Raw genomic sequence first — 23,671 nt, forward strand, 5'->3', positions numbered from 1 at the left:
TTGCTGTGAATATTTCGGTTCCGCTTAATGCTCGCCCGCTTTTAGCTTAAGTATGACAAATTTCAAGGTTTTATCTTTAACTATGGTGAAAAAGAAAATTGTGAAGGGAACTCTGGCTGCCACGCGACTTGAGAAATTTGACAGCCTAATTCTAGACGATCATTTCACATGTATTCATGTAAACACATCCCAAGTGACGTCAGCCCATTTTCTAAAGATCACACCTCTAAACATCTTTTCACCATGCTTTTAGCTATGTGTTTTTGTTATATTTGTATATAGGTGTGTATTATATGAGGAAGGAATATGAAAATAATAAATTAAAAGCTGCGTAAAAAACGAAACATTTTATAACTTTTTGTGAACTATAATTTAATTTTCTGGTTTTAAAAAGAAGTGCTTACAAGATATTAAAAGAACTTTCGATTGTTAGAACAAAAAAATAATACGATTCACATTATTTCAAATCTTATTACAATTATTATATTACTCTTACAATTATTTACAGCTGGTGAAACTGCACATTTTGAAGTGCATTTCGCCGAAAAGCCAGGATTAGTGACTTGGCTAAAAGATAATAAACCATTGGAAGATAAGCTTGCCGACCGCGTTATCCAAACAGAGGCTACGATGAATTCGTATCGTTTGGATATCAAAAACTGCAGGTAACTATTTTTGAGTTGAAGTAAAAATCGTAATTCCTTTTTCATTTAAATGCATGTGGCAGCCTTAAAATTGATCGAAGCAATGGTGAACAGTTGCATCTTCGCTTACATTCCCGTTATAAATTTTAACAAATCAAGTGATTTTAAAAACATGAGTAGAAAGAGATAGAAGTATTATTGAAAAGCGTAATATTATTTTGAATGCGTTTAATCCTGAGACGCCATCGCTGTTTTTTGTACACTAAAGTCAGCCCTCGTTGTTTTGACGGTGAAACGATCCTGTACATAAATAATATCTGCAATTGATTTCATTTCTATATTAAGTAAATTTTTTAGTTAATAATCAAGGTCAACAGAAATACTTATAATTTATATACCTTTTATAAATTACAAATTATAGAAAAACAAATGATGAAAGCATGAGAAAACTTGAAAATAAGAATAGCTAGTGAAAGAAAAAGTATTAACGAAATTTGTACGTTAGTAAAAAGACCGGGAACAACTGGGTTGTTGATCATAATTAAACGTAATAAAGGCGATCTAGATTTTTTCCTGTAAGAACAAAGACGGCGAACTGGTGACTGACGTACAGAGCAATCTTAAATTATGGAGGGAACACTTCTCGAACTTATTAAACAGTGACAGCTGCGCATGTCACCGAGAAAGTGAAGATCCCGATACCCCAATCGTTGACGACGGAATTGTCGTTCCGCTGCCCGATCATGACGAGGTGAGAATAGCGATAACGCGGCTAAAGAACAACAAAGCCGCGGGCGCCGACGGACTGGCGGGTGAGCTATTCAAACATGGCGGCGAGGAGCTGGTAAGGTGCATGCATCAGCTTCTATGCAAAATATGGTCGGATGAAAGCATGCCTGCCGATTGGAATTTAAGTGTACTCTGCCCAATCCATTAGAAGGGCGATCCTGCAATTTGTGCCAATTACCGCGGGATTAGTCTTCTAAATATCGCCTATAAGGTTCTAGCGAGCGTATTGTGTGAAAGGCTGAAGCCCACCGTCAACCAACTGATTGGGCCTTATCAGTGTGGCTTCAGACCTGGAAGGTCTACCATCGACCAAATATTCTCAATACGCCAAATCTTGGAAAAGACCCATGAAAGGAGAATCGACACACACCATCTTTTCGTCGACTTCAAAGCTGCATTCGACAGTACGGAAAGGAGTTACCTGTATGCCGCGATGTCTGAATTTGGTATCCCCGCAAAACTAATACGGCTATGTAAGATGACGTTGCTCAACACCAACAGCGCCGTCAGAATTGGGAAGGACCTCTCCGAGCCGTTTGATACCAAACGAGGTTTCAGACAGGGTGACTCGCTGTCGTGTGACTTCTTTAACCTGATGTTGGAGAGCATCGTACGAGCCGCAGAACTTAATCGCTCAGGCACAATTTTTTATAAGAGCGTACAATTGCTGGCGTATGCCGATGATATTGACATCATCGGCCTTAACAACCGCGCTGTTAGTTCTGCCTTCTCCAAACTGGATAAAGAGGCAAAGCGAATGGGTTTGGTGGTGAACGAGGACAAAACGAAGTACCTCCTGTCTTCAAACAAACAGTCGGCGCACTCGCGTATCGGCACCCACGTCACTGTAGACAGTTATAATTTCGAGGTTGTAAAAGACTTCGTCTATTTAGGAACCAGCATTAACACCGATAACAATGTCAGCCTTGAAATCCAACGTAGAATCTCTCTTGCCAACAAGTGCTACTTTGGACTAAGTAGGCAACTGAGCAGTAAAGTCCTCTCTCGACGAACAAAACTAACACTCTACAAGACTCTCATCATGCCCGTCCTAACGTATGGCGCAGAAGCGTGGACGATGGCAACATCCGATGAAGCGACGCTTGGAGTGTTCGAGAGAAAGATTCTGCGTAAGATTTTTGGACCTTTGCACGTTGGCAATGGCGAATATCGCAGACGATGGAACGATGAGCTTTACGACGACATAGACATAGCGCAGCGAATAAAGATCCATTGGCTACGTTGGCTGGGTCATGTCGTCCGAATGGATACAAACGCTCCGGCTTTGAAAGTATTCGATGCGGTTCCAGCTGGTGGTAGCAGAGGAAGGGGGCGGCCTCCTCTGCGTTGGAAAGATCAGGTGGAGAAGGACTTGGCTTCACTTGGTGTGTCCAACTGGCGCCGGTTAGCACGAGAAAGAAACGACTGGCGCGCTTTGCTAAACTCGGCCAAAATCGCGTAAGCGGTTATAGCGCCAATTAAGAAGAAGATTGTGAAAATGTTTCCAGATTTGGTGGCCCACCTCAACTGATAATCCGTGCGTGAAATAGTTGAAAATATCCCAAAAACTCTTCATTTGATCTTTGAAGCTACTAAAGATGATAGATTACAAGATTTGGCCATTGGAAGCAATTTTGAGAGTAACTTCGGCTGGCACTCAAGGATGATAGAATACAAGATTGTGCCTTCCGAATTCTCTGTGTCGTCAGGCTCCATGAATATAGAAAGAAAAGGAAGGGGAATTACTTGCTTGTCAAGAGGAAGGGTAGGCGAAAGAGAAACTAGCAAACACAAGAAATTATATGCACAAACACACGCTCTTTTGTTTTTTTAGTTTAAATCCAAGCCATTCACTGAATTCTCGCAAACATGTAATTTCTTCTCCTTCTGTTTGCTTTGTTGGTTTGGTTTGTATTCGAAAGGAACCTAACGTCAGACTTGTCAAATTCGCGAAAAATAAAGTAACTAGTTTGGGAAGATCTTCAGTATTCGATTTGCCTTGGCTGACGTCATAGGGGATTAGGCAGCAGAACTGTCACCGCTCATTTCTCACGTATTCTTACGCTCATCCAATTAGTCTTTGTTCAGACGGGAACGAAGTCACATGAGCTTCACTGACAAAACTATTCATTCCAGGACTGTTCTCAGAGCACCTAACAATACACAGATTTTTAAAAGGATAAACCGAATGAATAAAAAACGCCTTTCCTTCGCTAAGAAGCATTAAGCTTAAGCTAAACAAATTACCTATCGGACGATCGTGCAAAGCAAATAGTACTAACTCTTGTTTCTTTGGGCCTTATATACATATGTTAATTCCATTTCGTGAAACTTCTAACATGTCCGGGTATTGCCTCAGTTTCTGACAGATATTTATTCGGACGGCTTATCCGCCAGCTTTCCAGAATAAACTGTTTACAGATCCAGGGAACATTTTAGAGGCTTCATTCTGGGCCACAAGGCTATTTTTTTAATGTTTACCACTGGTCCTGAGAGATAACACTGACGCCGTACAATCGTCACAAATTTCAGTAAGAGTGATAAAAGAGTCACTATTGATTTAATTCATAGCTTCTATCTGATATATATATATATAACTGGCGCGTACACCCTTTTTGGATGTTTGACCGAGCTCCTCCTCCTATTTGTGGTGTGCGTCTTGATGTTGTTCCACAAATGGAGGGGCCTACAGTTTTAAGCCGATTATGAACGGCAGATATTTTTTATGAGCAGCTTTTTCAGGGCAGAAAAGCACTCGGAGGTTTGCCATTGCCTGCCGAGGGGCGACCGCTATTAGAAACATGTTTTTCTTAATTTGGGTGTTTCACCGAGATTCGAACCTACGTTATCTCTGTGAATTCCGAATGGTAGTCACACACCAACCCAGTCGGCTACGGCGGCCACCTTCTTCTATCAGATAGGAATATAAAAACAGGTAACCATTCATTTTTTTATCAAAGCACCTCGACTTCATCGTCCACACAAAATCGAGAATGGTTTAATACTCAGAGTGAAATGCGGTATCTAGGATATCTTCTAGCAGCTAAGTGTAGCTAGTCGTGGTGGTTGCTTCGAACGAGTCCAGCGTAGTAGCGCAGTTATTTCAAAAAGGCGCCTACTTATTTTTGTTAACGGCTTTAATTGCAGGCCTGAGCTGATGCCCTTTGTAATTCGGCGTAGGTCTTAGTTTGTTAAAAATCCGTTTTTCATTAGACCTAATTTTTAAAGTTTATATTTTTAAATAATATTACACTATCCAAAATGTGCAGTTTTTCACAAATATTTTTATTCTAGTGAATCCGACTCCGGAACATACACAGCAAAAGCAACATCTGGCATTGAAAGTACAACGTGTTCCGCTCAGCTAGCAGTGGGTCAGAGTAAGTAAGAATGCAATAAATGCATATATTTATGTTTATTATTTATTTTTACTTTACAATAAAAATGTCCGACAAATTTCCTTTTGGTACATTGGTCCAGTATCTGAGATTATAACTTTGGGAGGTAATAAAGGAGTTTAGATGGTATCCTCACTACCGGATTAGCCTCGTGGACAGTGGGTCGACGGCGATGGTTACTTCCATCTGTGCCGATTTGCGTGCTCTATTCTGGACTCTCGATTCCATTGCCCTCAAACCTTCATTCTGAACTTGGATCAAGACAAGAAGGTATCTTCATTGGAAGAGCTATGCAGCTCCAAGAAATACTCCACAACAACTATGTGGTGTGTTATGTCCACAGCCAAGAATACTTTCGGCCTCCCATCTTTCGACGGATTGAGCTTTACGAACTTCTGACCTTAACAGCACTGCAGTTGCGGACATTTCTGCACGTTAGAGAAGGCACCCTGAGCAAGTCCGCAGCCATTGAAAATGGGCCTACCAGACTGAGTCTAACACCACTGAGTGCCTCCCGAAAATATATGAACTGCTGGGCATCTATGTCTTCATGGCGAGGCTCAGGTGCTTTGGAACTGGACACAACACTCTCCATGATCTACTCTAAAATTAAATACAACAGGGACGGATATAGGTTCCAATGATACCATTCTTGTGTATGGCCCTGAAAGATGCGCCCATTTGATGTCTGTGATTCTTTGCTGAAACATAACAAAGTCATTTTTGAAGCGCACAATACCTAACGATGGAAATTGGGACTCATATGAGAAGCACAGCCGAATTGTAGTCAAATCGCGATGAGGCGGTTCAAGCTATTCCCAAGCGTTCATTAACGGCCAAGAAGGTTTCGCTGTGGGTTTGGTGAGACTGAAAGGCAATTACGCAATAAGTGCTGCTCCCATCGGGCAAAAGATTCAATGCGCATTTCTACAACTGATACTTCTGTCTACAATTGACAAAATTGAAGTGGGCAATCGACCAGAAATAAGTGATTAAGAAGGGTATGTAGTTCATACCTGGAGAGTATCAACTTTTCAAGCATTCGCCATAATTTTTGACGGTATAAAACTGGCCTCAAGAGGGGCTTGTGAAAATGAACTGGCTCAATTTCTTAACAATAGATACGATAATTTCCTCAATCGGAGAATTATGAACTTGGCTTCAATGTGGACAAACCATTTAGCATAACGTCCAAATTAAATTAATCTCGTTCACGCCCACGGGCAGTTTAAACGATAGTTTTAAAGATATTTAGTTGCAACGATTATTATAAATTTCTTGTCATCCATTCTGCACTTTCGTAGTTCATTTACATGAATAATTAATTATATTTATAATCCTTTTTTCAGTTCCCGGACATGATGAATCAAAAACAAATGTGGCGCCAGTTTTCCTTGTGCGGCTCAAAGATAGTGAAATGCTTGAACAGTCGCTTTTCCGGTTTATGATTAAAGTGATGGGGGATCCAAGACCCCGAGTAAAATTGTAAGTCTACAATGTATGCGTATAAAAAATTGTATGTTCATACATACATAACACATGGGCTGAAAAGTTCCGGGCCTAACACATAGATGGCACTCGATTTATTGCATTCACCTCTTTTTCAGTTAATACTACCTACCTTAAAAAGAAAATTGTTGAAATTTCATGATATTCCGTCATTAGTACGTGAGTTATTGTGCTAAGAGTGAAGCTACTATTGTTATTTTCAAAACAATGGATCAAAAAGAATTTCGTGTTTTAATTTTAAAAGTACGGTTCAATTGAAGCAATTACTTGAAAAGTGATATTGGGACTCCGATCCATCAGAAACAACAATCAAATGATGGTTTGCTGACTTCAAACGTGGTCGTAGAGACACCGATTATGCACAACGCAATGGACACCAAAAACCATTAAAAAATCCACAAAATCGTTTTGAATGATCAAAAAGTGAAATTGCATAAGCTAGCTGACACCGTAAAGATATCATAAGAACGGCTTGGCTTTATATTGCATGAGCATTTGGCTATGAGAAAGCTCTGTTCATAGTGGGTGCCGCATGTGCTCATCATTCTTTTTCATTAAGCCAACGTAGCGTATCACAAAACAATCAAAACAATGGCAAAACTATAAGTAAATGAAATGAACTTCGAATTGTTCCCACATCCACCGTATTCGCCAGATTTGGCTGTTCGCAGATCTAAAAAAAATGCTCACCGGTAAGAAATTTCGCTCGAATGAAGCGGTTATCACTGAAACTGAGGTTATTTTGAGGCAAAAGATAAATCATTCTACAAAAGCGTTATTTGTTCTTTGTTCTCTATGGAATTAACGGTGATGAATAAAACTAATTTTGAATAAAAAAAACCTGTTTTCTTTGTTAGGCCTGGGACTTTTCAGCCCATGTGTTATACATATACATATATGTATGTTACGGTACTTTATTGGATATTATACTTATTTATAAATTCGAAATATTTCCGATTTCAGTTTTAAGGACGGAAAAGAAATATTGGAGGACGATAACCGAATTCAAATCAATCGGGAAAAAGATTACTTGGGATACTATGAACTGGTTTTGAATGATGTGCAAAAAATAGATGCTGGCCTTTATACTTGCAAGGCTACAAACAAATATGGAGAAGTTGAATGTGAAGCAACGGCAACTACTGTAGGTAAGAAGAAGTTACATACTCGTACATACATATTTATGTTCTCTACTTTAAAAAGTTTTGCCAATTTATATATCATACAAACATATGCATACTTGCATATATCAATGGAATTTAGATTTTCTATGAAACTTTTGCTTCCAAACTATTTGCAGAATATAATTTTTTTTCCGGTTGCTTGTCCATGTAACTAAAGTTTAATCTAACATTAATCTTGATACATATGTTTGTGTGGTATATGTATGTATGTATATTTGAAATGGAATTGTATTTAATATACATATACAATACATACATACGCATTATACTAATATGAATTTTAATTATTGTCTATATATTATATTGACGTATAGAGGACAAAAATCCATTTGGATCTTTGAGTGGTCAAATTCTTCCGCCTGGAGAAAAGGCAACATTCGTGTGGAAGCGTAATGGCGCCGAGTTTGATCCGGAAGAAAGATTCAAGGTTTTGTTCGGCGAAGATGAAGATTCATTGGCCCTAGTATTTCAACACGTTAAACCAGAAGATGCTGGAATTTACACATGCGTAGCCCAAACCTCTACTGGCAATATTTCATGCAGTGCCGAACTTTCTGTTCAAGGAGCGATACAAACATTGAATAGAGAACCAGAGAAGCCGTCTTTGATTATCGACCATCGCGAAGCTAACGCAAGTTTAGGAGGAACAGCAATTCTTGAATTACAATGCAAAGGCTTCCCTAAACCAGGAGTTCAGTGGAAACACGAAGGTGAAGTTATTGAAGTAGGTGAAAAACATAAGATTCTCTATGCCGATGAGGAAAGCATGTCCTTAGTTATTAAAAATGTTACAACGGAAGACGCCGGTGAATATACCATTCAAGCAATGAACGAATTGGGTGTGGATGAGTCATCGATAAGCCTAGTTGTGAAAGGTATGTACCTTATGACATTTTACGTTTCAATTATATATTTTTATATGGGAGTTTAACTTCATTTTATCTCTTTTACCTCGAGTAGCTTCCTTTCATTACATTTGAGAAGTGAACCTATAATAAATATTTATAAAGTGTGATCCATATAGAGATTTCTTTATACAAATTCAAAATATTAACAGAAATCATTTTTTTTCTTCGGTTATTATTGATTAAATTCTAAAGAGCAAACACTCGCTTTATTTATAGAACACAATTTAGTTCATGCAGCTGCCTGGGCTGGTTTCAATTAGCGCATTCTGTTAACCTAGTTTTCAATATTCTGCTAACGGCTTCTGAATCTCTCTCGCGAGTGACATGCTCGTTATTCGCCTTAAGGGGGGAAGCTGGTCTAGAATTTTGAAAAAATCGAAAAATTTTTTTTTGTCTTAAAAGGTGCTTTAGGGTCTTAGAAATAATATAAAAAATGAGGGATGCCAGCAAAAATGTCTAAATGCCCAAATTTTTCATTCGACGGCAGTGCCTCGCAGGTATGCCCCGAACGCTACTTACAACTTTAAACGCGTTTTTCTCGAAATCACTTTTTTTAAACTGGCCGAAGACATAACTCGAACAAATCTTTACCGATTCTTACGAAATTTTGACAATACATTCGAAATACCTTTCTCCGGAGACGTACGTAGGATTTTTTATTTATATTACATAGTTTTTTTTTTAATCAACAATTTTATGTCGTTCTTTATAGTGAAAATTGTAACTTTTTGTTCAAACGTGCACCATTTCGCGAAAAAACAAAATATCGAAAAAATCCTACGTACGCCTCTTTCTGTTGTTATATAGAAACTAAAAAAATTTTATTTTTTGATCCAGGACAAAAATTAAGGAGTTTACGTCTTCGGCAATGGACCCACTAGAAAAAAAGGCGCCTTAGGAGAACTGCTGGACAGCGGCCATTTTGAAATTAATTCAGACGAAAAATTTTGTATTTGTACCATGAAAGCTATATTATTAAACCTATTTCACAGATTTTCGATTGATTCCTTTGTTGAGTCAAAATAAATTCATAAAATATGCCCATTTTTTGCGCTCTAGACCAGCTTCCCCCCTTAAGGAACTGAATCGTTAATGGATTGTTCGAATAACATTGCTGCTTCACGGCACTCCCTAAAAAAGGCTAAAGGCGCTAAATCGCCACGTAGCGCCCCATACTACTGAAGCCAAAGATTATCCAAGTTCATGCCTTCAATTTCAGCCACAAAAAAATTTATCATGTTTTTATAGTGGTCACCGTTGATTGAAATTGCGTTTCCAGCAGCTAATTCAAAGAAAAATGGGCCAATGAAGCCAGCGCTCCCAAAGCCTCACTAAATTATCACTCTCGGCGGCAGTTTTGGCTTCAGGGGTGGGTTTTCCGATCCGTTTTGTTAACATAAGAGAGATGAGATGAAAATGTGCTTTGTTAGAAAAGCTGCTCTAAGGCGCAAACTGAGAAGCAATAACGAAGTGCTGTAGCCGATCGGGTTGATGCGAGATTACCATTCAGTAGTACTCGGGTTCGACACCAGTTGTGGGCACGAAACTCCAAAATGATAGAAAATGTTTTATATCTATGTTCTGAATCAGTTTTAAAATGGACCATAAATACCATTTTTTAAATATTTCTACCCGAGCTACACCTGTCATACCTACCCGTACCTAAAAAACTAGAAGAATATTCTCGTTAAAGTTATACCTATTAATGACAATTTACTGTTTTTCAGCTGGACCTAAAATCAAGAAAATTAATAATGTAACTTGTTTTGCTGAGGCAACAATCCAAGTGGAGATGGAAGTCGAAGGTTATCCAAAGCCTATTATTAATATAACAAATAACGGCAGAGATATTATTAACGATAAAAACGTTAAAGTTTCTAGTAGTTCAATAGGAAAAAGTACAGAGAAAATTGTGTTAGAAATTTCTAACATAGAGTTGAGCCAAAGTGGAAACTATTCAATTCGAGCTACCAATGATTTAAGTCAATCATCTGAATACTGGCAGTGCATTGTTAAATCAAAACCAATTATTGTAAAGCATTTAGAAGAAGAGTACGTTTATGGGGAGAAGGAGACTGTCATCATGAGTGTTAAAATAGATGCGTTTCCGGAGGCTAAAGTTCGGTGGTACCAAGATGGAAATGAAATTAATGTCACTAATAGCAAAAAATATAGCACTTCTGTTGATGGAAATGAATACGTGCTTAAAATAAAGGAAGTATCGCGCGTTGATTCTGCTATATACACAGTAAAAGCTGAGAACGAACATGGCTCCGCATCCAGCGAAACAAAATTATTAATAAAATGCACTCCAGAAATCACAAAGAAGCTGACAAATATTACAGTTACTGAGGGTGACTGCAATGTGGAGTTGGAAGTTCGTGTCAATGCTTATCCGGAACCTAAAATTACGTGGTATATAGATGGTATAGAGATCGATGAAAAAAGAAAAGATTTTCGTCGCATTGAAGAGAATAATACATACAAACTAGTGCTGAAAGAAGTCAACACATCAATGCATGGCACATATTGCTGTAAAATTATGAACGACTACGGCAGGCTTGAGAATGAGTGCCAAGTAACAGTAAACTGTAATTAACATAATAATTGATATATGTATGTATTGGAAACTAAAAGTTTGAATCCCTAGGCAAACCGAAAATTAGGAAACCATTAAAGGATACTGAAGTACAGGCAAATGGAACACTTACTTTGGAAACAGATATTTATGCAGTACCTGAGCCAACTGTTAAGTGGTAAGTTCTTTAGCAGTGTTATTTTTTATATATTTATTTATATAATGTACAAAAAAGCTGGTGCCGTTGCTGAATGGGTTGGTCTATGCTTACCATTCGGAAGTGCGTAGGTTCGAATTTCCGTGCCTGAAACACCAAAAATTATAGAATAAGTTTTTTTATTAGCACTCGCCTCTCGGCAGACATTGGTCAACCTCCTAGTGTATTTCTGTCACAGAAAAACTCCTCATAAAAAATCATTTGCCGGTCGAAGTCGGCTTAAAACTGTAGGTCTCTCTATTTGTGGAACTACATCAAGACGCACACCACAAATAGGAAGAGGAGCTCGGCCAAACACCTATCAGAAAATTACGCGCCAATTATTTATTTACACAGTGTGCCACTTAAGTCACCGTACTATTGTTATATTTGCAGAAATCGCCCTGTAATTTGGCCAAATTTTTGTTAAATTTAAAAAACTTTGACGTAGGCTAATAAAAACAATACATTTTCTTCTAAGCCACAAAAGAAAAACAATTACTTTTAATTTTCATCTTATTTTATTGCAACGAATGTCAACATACTGAAATATTTGCGTCAACGTACGTACTCTTAATTTCTTGCGCTGTCTGGCTCCAGCGTTCTTCTTAGAAATAACGGCGATTTTTGAAAAATGTGTGCAGTAATGAGTAAATTCATTATAGTTGGCGTGTTTTGCTTGAGCTAGACAAATATTCGATTTTTATAGACAAAATGTCTCGAAAAGAGTTATCACTCGATGATCGTGGAAAGATCCTGCATCTCCACACAAAGGAGCAAACATCTTATGAAGATATAGCTAAGATTATGGGTAGAAGCAAATCCACTATTCAGACTGTCATTGGGCGATTCCAATACGAAGGGCGCATTAAAAATAACAAAAGATCCGGCCGGACCTGCACTTTCCGATCGTGACACGCGCACAAAAAAGCATCTGGTGGACAAGGATCCGTTTTGTAGCGCAGTGCAGATTGCGTCAGAGCTAGGTCGCAACATTGACAAGGAGGTGCACACGGAAACAGTTCGTAGAGCGATAAAAACATATAACTTTAAGTCCTACACTCCTCGCAAGAAGCCGTACGTAAATTTAGTTAATAGGAGGACGCGCTTAGAGTTTACCAAAGCGTATGTGGACAAACCAATTGACTTCTGGCGGAAGTTCATCTTCTCAGATGAGTCGAAGTACAATATTTTCGGCTCAGACGGGCGTCTCCGCGTATGGAGGAGACCAGGAGAAGCCCTAAAAAAAATACCATAAACACCGTAAAACACGGCAGCGGAGGTATTATGGCTTGGCGCTGTATGGCTGCAGCAGGAGTCGGAAATTTGGAATTTATCGACGGAGTGATGGACCAATACGTGTATATTGATATTTTGAAAAAAAACAATAGGAATAGGTTCCGATTTCTATTTCACCAGGCTGTACCTCGCGTACAACACTCCATACCTTTTGGAGACGCCCCCACAGAGCCCGGATATCAATCCGATTGAACACGTGTGGAATAAATAATATTGCATTCAGTTTTTAATCTTACTATTTTTGTTTCATTATTTAAAAGAAAATATATTGTTTTGTTAGCCTGCATCAAAGTTTTTTAAATTTAACAAAAATTTGGCCAAGTTACAGGATTATTGGTGCAAATATAACAATAGTACGGTGACTTAAGTGGCACACTGTCTAAATAAATAATTGGCGCGTAATTTTCTGCTTCTCTCCACAAATGGAGAGACCTACAGTTTTAAGCCGACTCCGAACGGCAAATGGTTTTTTATGAGGAGTTTTTCTATGACAGAAATACACTAGGAGGTTGGCCAATAGTAATTAATTACAAACTAAGGAGGGTTCTAGAAATTGGAAGGTTGGAATCATGCTGAAATGATTTCTATTTTGTTCAAACATCCTATTATTTGGGAGACACTTACTCGACTTGATGGCAGCTTTGGTGCAGCCAAATTTTTACACAGTTTTTATAAATTCTTATAATATCGTAAAATAGAACTACTAAGTATAAATATTAAAACAATAAATATGCATTTCAGTGTACTAATTTACTGAGAGAAATTCCTTATGATATGGCAAGAACTCAACAGCGCCGCTTTTTGAAGGTCTCAATTTGAGCCTTTTGAGGTTTTACGTCAGATTCACGTGAACGAGTCCGTGAGCCGATATGATGCCAATATGAAGACCCTAAGTTTTCACTGCCGCTTGATGTCAATTCCCAAATTCGGAGTATTTGCTGGTTTTCTCTGTGTACGTTTTATGAATATTTTTGTTCAATGGAACGCCAATGCCTATGACAAATGCGGTGTGCTCATTTTTATTTACTACAAGACCTATTATGAGTTCTTGTGTTATTCTGATTACACTGGTTCTGGAACATGTATGTAATAGGGTGTCTTCTCACGATAAAATCGTGCTTTTGAGCAAGTCGTAGGTGTATAACTATTGCCACGTCATTGTGCCAACCAAAATATGGTAACGATCACCACACCTAAGGCACATGTCTTCCGGGGCGTTGGGCTCTCGGATGATGTACTTTGCATAATTTCGCGTAGGTACTACACCATCTTGCATAGCAAATATAGCACTCTCTGTTTCTGCGAAAATCCTTTATTGATTAGCCATGAGTGCGACTGTTTTGCGTCGACATGCGGGCTTTTCAATTCGTTGTAATATTTTTATTATTATTAAAATTATTATTGTTATTATCATTATCTTTGAAGGCATCCAATAAGGTATAGATTTAACATTTTATTGTTGTTTATTTAATATATTGTATAGGTTTAAAGATGGAAGCGAAGTTCAAGCTGATGGACGCGTAAAAATCGCACGAGACTCGTATCGCACTGAGGATTATTCTTTATCGCTTACGATTTGTCAGCCAAAGGATGCTGGTACTTACGAAGTAAAAGCTATAAACAGCATTGGAGAGAGCCAGTCGCAGTGCAAAGTGCTTGTTTTAAGTAAGTGCATTTGTGTTTCTACCTTTATGAAAATTCTTCCTACCCTTACCTTAACACCAAATGTCATATACATTTTATACCACATTCCCTACCAGAGGAGCTAGTCACAAAAGACGAAGTTGATGCAGAAACAGAAACAGAACAAAACGTGGAAAACGGGGGTAACCATAATACCTTTTCACATACATATACACTAATCTGCTTCAATAGTCTGTTGTATTTAGTTTTTGTAGGCTTAATTATATGCATATACATCTATTTTTACATATACATACATATATTTTATAAAAATCTTTTCAAATATTCGATAAAGGAATTTAAACTACAGTTTGCATTATTCATAATATTGTTTCAAACTATTTGTACAGCTTTAATATTTTCCGTATCATTTTTATTTCGCCCAGTAGACTTTACCGTTTCATACTAACGAAAACATTTGTTTACTATTATAAAATGTGCAACGATGCTTATTCTAGAAAAGGAAAAAGAAAGTAGAAGTCGTAGACAATATCGAGATTGTGAACGAAAAGGGTTCTACGCCTCCTTTGAAAAGTAGAACCTACTCATAAATTTTGTCGACTGATAGTCTTCTATATCATGCAGTTTTCTTATGTATTTGCACCTACTGCTCAATAGACATAAATATCGTTTTACCATTACAATAAATTTCGGTATTTAAAAATTTTGTACAGTTCCTTCATTGGCTACCTCCTCTTCATTCGAAGTACTCATCATTATTTGTTGCTTATAGTCAGAACGGACCATGACATATGGCCTCTGGTGACGGTCAAGCATTGTTTGACAAGAACTTTATATGTGTGCGTGTCGGGTGCTTGACGCTAATATCTAAAATTTTTGATTTTTACCGACAACAAGTATGTGTGACACGACGCCACCCGACTGCACTAACACATACAAAGCTCAGTCAAGCATGCTGTATCGTCACCAGAGGCCAATAAACTACTTTAAACGAGTATCGGGTTCATGGGTTCTTTCGGTTGAACATAATTACGACGGTTAGGGAAAATACTATTGCGACGGACGGTTTTCAGCTGATATTTCGATATTCGGCTTTGAGCGAAATTACCAGAAACAGCTGACGTAAAAAAAAACTGAGGAAGCTATACGAAAAACGGAAGGAAAAGAACCAAAGAGGTAGAAAAGGGAAGAAGGGGTTTTGGATTAGAGAATGGCGACCAAGTCATTCTAATGGCTAATTACATTCATATTGCCGCTTCCAGCTACTGACGAATTGCACTAGGTGTGTGACATTTAATCCCGCAATAACTGGAGATGTAGTAAAAAAGGGAGAGCCCAGATTTCTAAATCTTTGCCCGACGAGAGAAGGGCAGCTGAGAAGAAGGTGTTGAAATGATTCCACCTCATACTCCAGACAGCTTCTACAGAAAGGACTTGAAACAATCCCAAGTCTCACCTAATGGACAATGTCCGGTAAGGGCTACGGCTAAGGTAAGAGCTACGGCTATGTAAGCCTTAGAACATCCCTCGAGCGCCCCCGATCTACCAGTGGCCAGAAGGATCTCGCAACTTTGCACGTTTGCGCACTAACCCAGCGCTCGCTGAATTGACACGAGGTCCATCTTCTCAGAAGTAGACCACAGATTCTCAAGGGAACCCCTCTCGTTTTGCGATAAAACCGTCTCGAGGGTCCCCTGACTAGCCAACTCATCCGCCCAGCAGTTTCGTACAAATAACTTAATCTGATTTCGATTCTTTCGCGAATTACAACAAAACGTCGCCGCATTGGCCAGTTACGACAAATCGTTTGCCTAATTTACTGTCTTCGCAAAATCATAGCCAGTGACGAACACAATGAGAAAATTGTGAATGTACAAGTATTAGTGAAAAGTGTAAATGCATTGCTATTGTCTTTGCATATAAACACCAAGCAACTAATGAACAAATAAGCGAAAACAGGATGTCTGGAACGGTTCCTTACCTCATATCTACACCTTCCATAGATTATGTTAAAAGAACTCTGTTAAAATAGAAATGTCAGGTGGAGACCATGAATTTCGCTATTAAACATATCTGTCTTGCCAAATTCCCTGACATTATTGTTTTAACATCAGCTGCCATCTCGTAGTTTCACAACTAAATTTTAATTTTACCGCGCCGTTTACATGCGCGATTTACTTGATGCCATTTCGAAAATGAAATGTTAAGACAGCAAGGTGCCCACATGAGAAAACGCGACAAAGTCAAAACAGAAATTTGACAGATGTTAAAATACATTTGGTAGAAGATGTAGATGTGGGGTTACATGCAAAGAAAAATTATAGGAAAAATATTACTACTTGGTGTCAATTTGGCTCTTATTCGCTACACTTAGACAAAAGGTATACTTGGTCAGCGATCGTAAAACCTTTCATACAAGGGCCGCACTTCTTTAGTGAAAGATATTAGGTTCAGGGTATTATTATAATAAGGCCTAAAAGCACAGTTGGCCTTCGATTTCAAGCGACCTAACAACTTTCATGGGTGTCAGAGTATCCAGTCACCTTAAAACATAAAAACATAAAATATAAGACCTTTTTATTTAGATTTTATATCTTGTTCCAATGGAATATCAGCTATATAATTGAACTGGCATGTTTCTCCTTGTTAGTTTACGTAAATACCTGAACCTTATTTTCAGAAAAGTTTTAAGGCAAATCAAAACTGGCCTAGAAAATGTGTATGTTGTATATAATATTTTTTTACGCTTATTCTTTTCTAAAACTTTGTAAATAAAGACTCTTGTACGCGAAAACACAACAAAAAATTTTAAAAGGTATTTGTATTCATAAATAATGAAACAAAAATGGAAAACATTTTTTTTATTTTTTACGCCACTTGCTAACTTTGCCATTTGCGATATTGTGAACAACTAACTTCTTATTTAGCAAGCTATTCCTTTTTTTTTCTATGTATTATAAATATGCTTTAGTGCAAGGTGAATCTATTAAAGGTGGTGTTGGTAAATCAGCTAATTTGATTTTTTTCGTCGCTTTTCTTTCTTGTCAGCTTAGAATGAAACAATACTTTGCTTTGACAATCAAACGTACAGAACTTGTTGTTGGTCTAGTGCCACCACCTTTAATGAATGCGCCTTGCTTACGTGAAATAAACAATGTGAAACATATAATTAATTGTAATTTAATTGAACTTAGCAATTCCTGAGATCCAGCATGCGGACATTTTGGAAAAACACAGTTTCGAATCAGTGCCATTAAAATATGAGATTATTGCTAAAGGCATCCCCAAACCAGAAGCTGTGTGGTACCATGACGGCAAGCCAATTCAAGCGGACGCACATGTTGCTACTATCGTTGACGGAGTAAGTAAACCCTGTGTAAAAAATGTGAGGATCTTTTCTTATTTACCAGTGTTTTACAGGATAAATATAGACTGGAAATCAAAGAACTGCAGCTTAGTGATGCCGGTGAATATAAGGTGGTAATCAAAAATAAAGTTGGAGAAAAGTCATTACAAGGCGTTCTTTCCTTGTCTGGTAAATTTTAAAGAATTACAAACAACTGTCGTAACATTAAAGTGACACTGTATTAAAATAATTTGCAGGTGTTGCCGAGTACCGAAAACCTATTCTAAAGAGTGGCTTACATGATATTACCACTCATAAAGGAGAATCGTTAGCAATTCCAATCGTATTCACAGCAGATCCTCAGCCTAAAATTACTTGGCTTAAAGATGGAAAACCATTGAAAGAGCAAGAAAATATCAAAATAAATGAGACTGTAAAGGAGATCGAAAATGGTCTTAAAGAATACACATATACTCTAAATTTTGATGAAAGTAAGTAAAGTTGAAATAATCAGACTCAATTAAATTATCCAAGCGATGGTAGACAAACTTTTTCAAAGCTCCCAACCAATGACGGAATTCTTTAGATAATTCAAATTCTTTAGATAAAATTACAAACGGGCAATCAAAAATTCTAGAAATTACTTTTCTTTGAAGAAACTAAATTCCTTTCATATAACAATACCCCGTTCGCGTTGTTGTAGCAGCCTAAACATTCTCCATGCATATACGGGGAATGCAGCTGAAGTGACAGTCCTTAGCCGGATACCAATCCAGGTCGTTCCGGTTATGTAGAACCCCGACAGTCATGGTTGCGCCGTTGGCATTGCTAGGCCTGCCTAAGTACCATAAAACATGCTAAATAATAAATCTCATGCCACGTTTTTCATTTTAATTTTTTAAGTCCTACTCGCTTTATTTTCCATTTGCGACACTTTCCGGTGAATATGACACGACTTGTTATACTTTTTGATTAAAAAGTAATTAAGCATTTTGTAGAGCTAAGTTTAGCTGAAATGGCACTCCAAGAAATGGTGCAAATACTTGACTTTAGCACCTGGCCCATGGTTTAATGATAATAATATCTACATAGGATGTCAGTAACTTAGCCTCTTCTTTCGGGTCTATTTCGGTCATGCATGTAAAGGTATTAAAAAACGGTTCCATATAAAAGAGAGTTCCTCATCTTATTCGAAAAGAATATAAAGTTTTGAAAATGCAAAAAAATACATACCAACATACAGATAACACAATAATTGATTTATTTGGTATCAGTTTGATATTTTGCAAATAGGGTTGCCAGATTTTGTTTGGCGAAATCAATAGATTGAGATTCGTCGATCCTTCGCCATCAGTACTTTTTAGTACACTTTTATTTAAACTATAATATAAACGTTTTGAAGTGATAGAAGTTTGCGAAACCGCATATGTTAGGTTACCAAAATTTTACAGGAGAGAGTAAAACCTCTTTAATTTCAAAATTGTTCTCTCTCTTTTTTATTTATTTAGGTCAACACAAGGATTCTGGACGCTACGAATTGCAGATACAAAATAAATATGGAGAATTAAGTACCAGTGGTTGGATTGATGTTTTATCTAAGCCAGAAATTATCGGCCTTAAAGATCAAAGTTGCCTTCCAAATGACACTATTGCTTTCGATGTCATAGTTCATGCGAATCCAAAGCCTAAAGTTACATGGACTCGAGGAAATGAGAATCTTTGTAACAATGAAAATTGCGAAGTTATTGCCGACATAGATGCCGATAAATATAGACTAGTGTTCCAATGTGTAAAGCCTGCGGAAGATGGATTGTATACGCTGACTGCAGTCAATGACCAAGGCACAACTTCAACGAGCTTCAAACTTAATGTAAAAGGTAATTATATTATATTTCAAAGCAGGTTTACCGGGAGGAAAAAACGACGTCTACATGCTTCTACAACACCTAATGTCGCCTTGAAACCACATTTTTAAATATTTTCAAAGCGGCAGCGACAGCAAACCGCTTGCTCAGGGTGGTATTGTTGATTTTTTTTTTTTCGTAGAAAACAAAAAATAAATTGATTTATTCCTTTAAAATCTTCGATACATTTAAAAGAGTATAACTATATTCCCCTTTTTTTAACAAAAATTCGTTTTTCGAGCATTGTTGTACAAATATTGCCAAATCACCACTATTTTCTACTTTTTTATTTTGGCGGACGGGAAAATAGTGAGATCACGTGGCATAATAATTCCCAAGCACTGCCTCCTCAGAATTCAAAACAGCGGACTGCATGATTTTTGATCAAAACTAAAACAAACTAAGCAAATTTTGTTAAAAATGTCACCTAATTTTTTGAATAAAATATAGTATTTAAAAAATTTGGGAATCAGAAAAATATGCGCCAACGCCTCGCATCACGCTCTAGCTCCAAGAGCAAGACTAATCTCGAATCTCACGAGCCTCAAGGCTAACAAGCTAACAAACCTTATGAGCTATCAAATTCAAATAAATAAACACGTAAACGAGCTCACCAAGCTCAGGTAGCACTCTCGAATGAGTGATGATACAGCCCAAGCTATTTCTTCATTAATCAGTGAAATTTTACTGGTTATTGTTATTATATTTACTGGTTACTGGATACTGGAATTTTTTTAAACTTGTTTTATCTAATTAATTTTTTTTTTTGTAACCTGCTTCGAAAATTTAGGAACAACATTTAAAGTATCATTCTAAGATAAATATAATGTTCGGACAACTGAAATAAAGCAATTTGCTCATAAAATATTTTACCCAATTAGTATGTCTTTTCTGTTTTACGCTTTATTTGACAATTAGCTAAAATCTACTGTTTAAAAGGAGTTAGATAGTTGAAAGGTTCTACAAATACATTCCTTGGAAAATATCTTTATAGATTTCCTCTCAAAAAAGTTTAATAAGATTAATAAAAACGCTCAAAAAATTAAAAAAGAATGCCTATGTTCTATGTTTTTTTTTTCATTTATGTAATCCTCTGTAAGTGGCCTAGACCCATTCTAAAAATAACCTATGGTTGTATGTTTTGACTTTAATAATAAATAAATAAATAAATAAACCTATAAATATCCATCTATCGGTGGATATATTTCAATAAACGGAAGAACATGTCCATCATGTGGAAAGCTACAACTAACTTTTATTATTAAAGTCAATAATTGCTTACTTTGTATTTATATGAACTACAAATCCAGAGAAAACAGTATGCAGGTCACTTCAATATGTTTAAAAAATTATGGCATGGACTTAATCCCGTTTCTTATTACAGATAAACAATTAGAAGAAGTTTCTACCATACAGAGATATCGCTTTTTCATAGGGGTGACTTCAATGCAAAATACAGAGTTCACACCCTAATAAATAAAAAAGACCGACAAATATTTAATTTAATCATTTTATCATTGATTTTGTGACCCCAAGGCAGCCTTTTTTTCTTATCTTAATAAAATACCAAATTTATTGACTTCGCGGTTACTAAAAAACTTTAATAGAAACACTGAATTTCATGCCGATCGGTTTTAATATCACTTACTGCTTAGCATCAAATAAACCATTTGCTTTAAATACGGAAAATTCATTAGCAGCCACGCTGAAAAGACATCGACGATAATATTAATAAAAAGTCTGTTTAAATCAGACGCTTTAATAGTTAGACCAAAACTTGTGACATAAAAAACTTTCGGTAAGCCGAGAGTATTGTTACTAGGCAAAACAAATTTTTGAGAGAAAGACAAACATTCAGATGTAATTTCGAAAAATTAAATGCGTAGAAGAAATTAAAACAAACTCTCAAACTCGAAGAGAACAATACTTCAAAACGTTTCTAAAGAAATAATCTTCTCATGGAGCCTAAAGATATTCTCTATGTAGAGCGAATAAAAGCCTTAAGGCACCAGTAGACACTGAAAGAGTAGACACTGAGATCTAATGGCTTTTGAGCTCGAAGCCCAGTGGAAAAGTGGAATTGCTCTATAGACAGTTTTTCAACCTAACAAAAGCTTACTAAATTTCTCAATCCCACTAAAACAAACATTGTAAGAAGTTTAGAAATATTTGTTGCTGTATGAATGAATAAACGCTGTTATAGTTTGTTGATCCCTCCCGAATAATATGATTTCAATAAAATCTTTTTCCCGCCAGCTATTTCTTCGAATTGGGGAACGACTAGTAGGGCAAGGGATTCGAGGGATCCAAATATGGAGAATATGGAGAAAGTGAAACCGGTTGGAACCCTATTTCCATTTTGCAACCACAACTGCGTAAGATGGTACGTTGTTGTGATGGAAGAGAAAAATCACACGACTTGCTCGATTCAAACGAATATCAAACACAAAAAAAATAGACCGATCAGGCTGAAATTTGCTGTGTGTTTTTCCAAGATATGCTACTAACTAAACATGAGCTCGATACGCACCAGTAGTGCCATCCCTTTCACTTTACACGAAATTTTCAAACGATCCTCGTATAAGAAATTATAGGTCTTGAATTTCTACTAAATATAGCAAATATTCATGTGGGGAAACGCAAATATTCGCCAAGCTTATTAAACCCGATTTTTAATAGAAAAACTCGGGAAATTGTCTCCTTTTTCCATTTCTCATTCAAATTAATTTGCTTCCAAAGACTTTCTGATTACGTACTTACAAAACTAATTTAATAAAAATTTAATAATTAATTAATTTGTAATACAAAAATACTGGTTGACAATTTCTTCGGTTTTCGATTCCTTTTTTAGGTTTTGGAATTTTTTTTCATTTCCAGTAGAGAATTATTGTACATATTCTATTGTAATTTTGCAATTTTAAGTTAGGGTAATTCAAAGGAAAATAGAAAAATAAATTAAATTAAAAATTTTAATATGAATGTGGTTAACTTAAATAAGTACATTTGTATGTATATCTATGCACATTTTGCGTTACTTTTACTATTCAGTTAAAAATTCTAAGCTTTATAGAAAAGGTTAAATGTCCTATAAATCCAAACTCCATCGGATTGTTGGATTTCACATTAGCGAAATATTATATTACTGTATACCGAAGCAACCGTTTATCAAACTGTTTTTTTTTTTGTTTTATATTTTTAGTCGAAAAGCCAACATTTGTAATCTTACCGGACGACCAATCAGTACTGGACTATCACCCGGCCATAGTTGATGTTTTAGTTCATGGCATACCAAAGCCAACTATTGAATGGAAAAAAGGAGATAAGACGATTCAGGATGGAACAAAGAGCGAAAAGGGCAGCGAAGAACCGTATAAAATACAATACTCCTCCCCAGATACAGATCAATTAGGCAGCAAATTGCAAATATCTCATTTCAAACCCACCAATGCTGGCACGGTATGCTAGTTTTTTGTCGTATATTTTTCATATAAACGTCTTCAATTAAATTTTTTTCAGTATGTTGTTGTTGCTAAAAACGAAATTGGTTCCACCGAGGTGCAGTTTAAACTTTCTTTGTTGGAGTTAGCTCCATCATTCGAGTCCAAGTTCGATAATGCTAAAGAAGTACAACAAGGAGAAGATCTCGTTTTACAATGTAAGGTGGCCGGAAGTCCTCTTCCTCTGATACGTTGGTTCAAGGATGGTGAAGAATTGAAACCAAGTGAACAGTAAGTACCATTAATTACTTTGTTTGTATACCCGCGCCCACTATGTAGTGCAGTAGTTTCACTTAGAATTTATCAAATAAGGCAACAACAAAAAAGCAAAACACTTTCGACATTCTTACAAATGCGCAAGAAAAAAATCAGGTGCTGTAGCGAATACATCTTGCGCTATATAATATGATTTTTAAGTAAATGCATATTTTTATCCTCTACTAATTAGGCTGCTTTATAAAAATACCTTTCATACACATCGCGCATTTGTGGGAAACGCGTCATATGCGAAAAAATCAAGCTAGCGAGAAAATCAAGCTAGCGAGAAAATCAAACCAAGCAAAAATACTACGTTTTTACGAGTCCCGTATTAAACTCGTTGCCTTTTATATTTTGTCACAATAATGAAATCCAGTAAAATAATAATGAAAATGGCTTTATTGTTTTTCAAAATATTTTTCTCTGAAATCAATATATTTCTCCATTCGCTTGAACCAATTTTTAAAGCACTTTTGCCATTCAGAATTGGATACCTCCAAAGCGAACTGTTTAAAGG

At 36.7% G+C, this 23,671-nt stretch overlaps 1 protein-coding gene across 4 annotated transcripts in view; it reads left to right on the forward strand.

Annotated features, from left to right (window-relative positions):
• Positions 1 to 23,671, forward strand: part of LOC128866313 (obscurin) — a 91,061-nt gene that overhangs the window by 49,734 nt on the left and 17,656 nt on the right. For 3 of the 4 annotated variants that reach the window (XM_054106934.1, XM_054106936.1, XM_054106935.1), the window contains 15 exons: positions 509 to 665; positions 4,728 to 4,813; positions 6,181 to 6,316; positions 7,304 to 7,488; positions 7,839 to 8,399; positions 10,160 to 11,023; positions 11,083 to 11,188; positions 13,989 to 14,170; positions 14,266 to 14,331; positions 17,344 to 17,510; positions 17,570 to 17,684; positions 17,753 to 17,986; positions 19,004 to 19,372; positions 22,599 to 22,855; positions 22,916 to 23,127. In XM_054106934.1, coding sequence (XP_053962909.1) covers positions 509 to 665; positions 4,728 to 4,813; positions 6,181 to 6,316; positions 7,304 to 7,488; positions 7,839 to 8,399; positions 10,160 to 11,023; positions 11,083 to 11,188; positions 13,989 to 14,170; positions 14,266 to 14,331; positions 17,344 to 17,510; positions 17,570 to 17,684; positions 17,753 to 17,986; positions 19,004 to 19,372; positions 22,599 to 22,855; positions 22,916 to 23,127 — 3,697 coding nt within the window. The remainder of the gene's footprint in view (positions 1 to 508; positions 666 to 4,727; positions 4,814 to 6,180; positions 6,317 to 7,303; positions 7,489 to 7,838; positions 8,400 to 10,159; positions 11,024 to 11,082; positions 11,189 to 13,988; positions 14,171 to 14,265; positions 14,332 to 17,343; positions 17,511 to 17,569; positions 17,685 to 17,752; positions 17,987 to 19,003; positions 19,373 to 22,598; positions 22,856 to 22,915; positions 23,128 to 23,671) is intronic. The other variant, XM_054106937.1, reaches the window with a different exon arrangement.

This window comes from Anastrepha ludens, chromosome 6 (assembly GCF_028408465.1).
Source record: "Anastrepha ludens isolate Willacy chromosome 6, idAnaLude1.1, whole genome shotgun sequence".
NCBI lineage: Eukaryota > Metazoa > Arthropoda > Insecta > Diptera > Tephritidae > Anastrepha > Anastrepha ludens.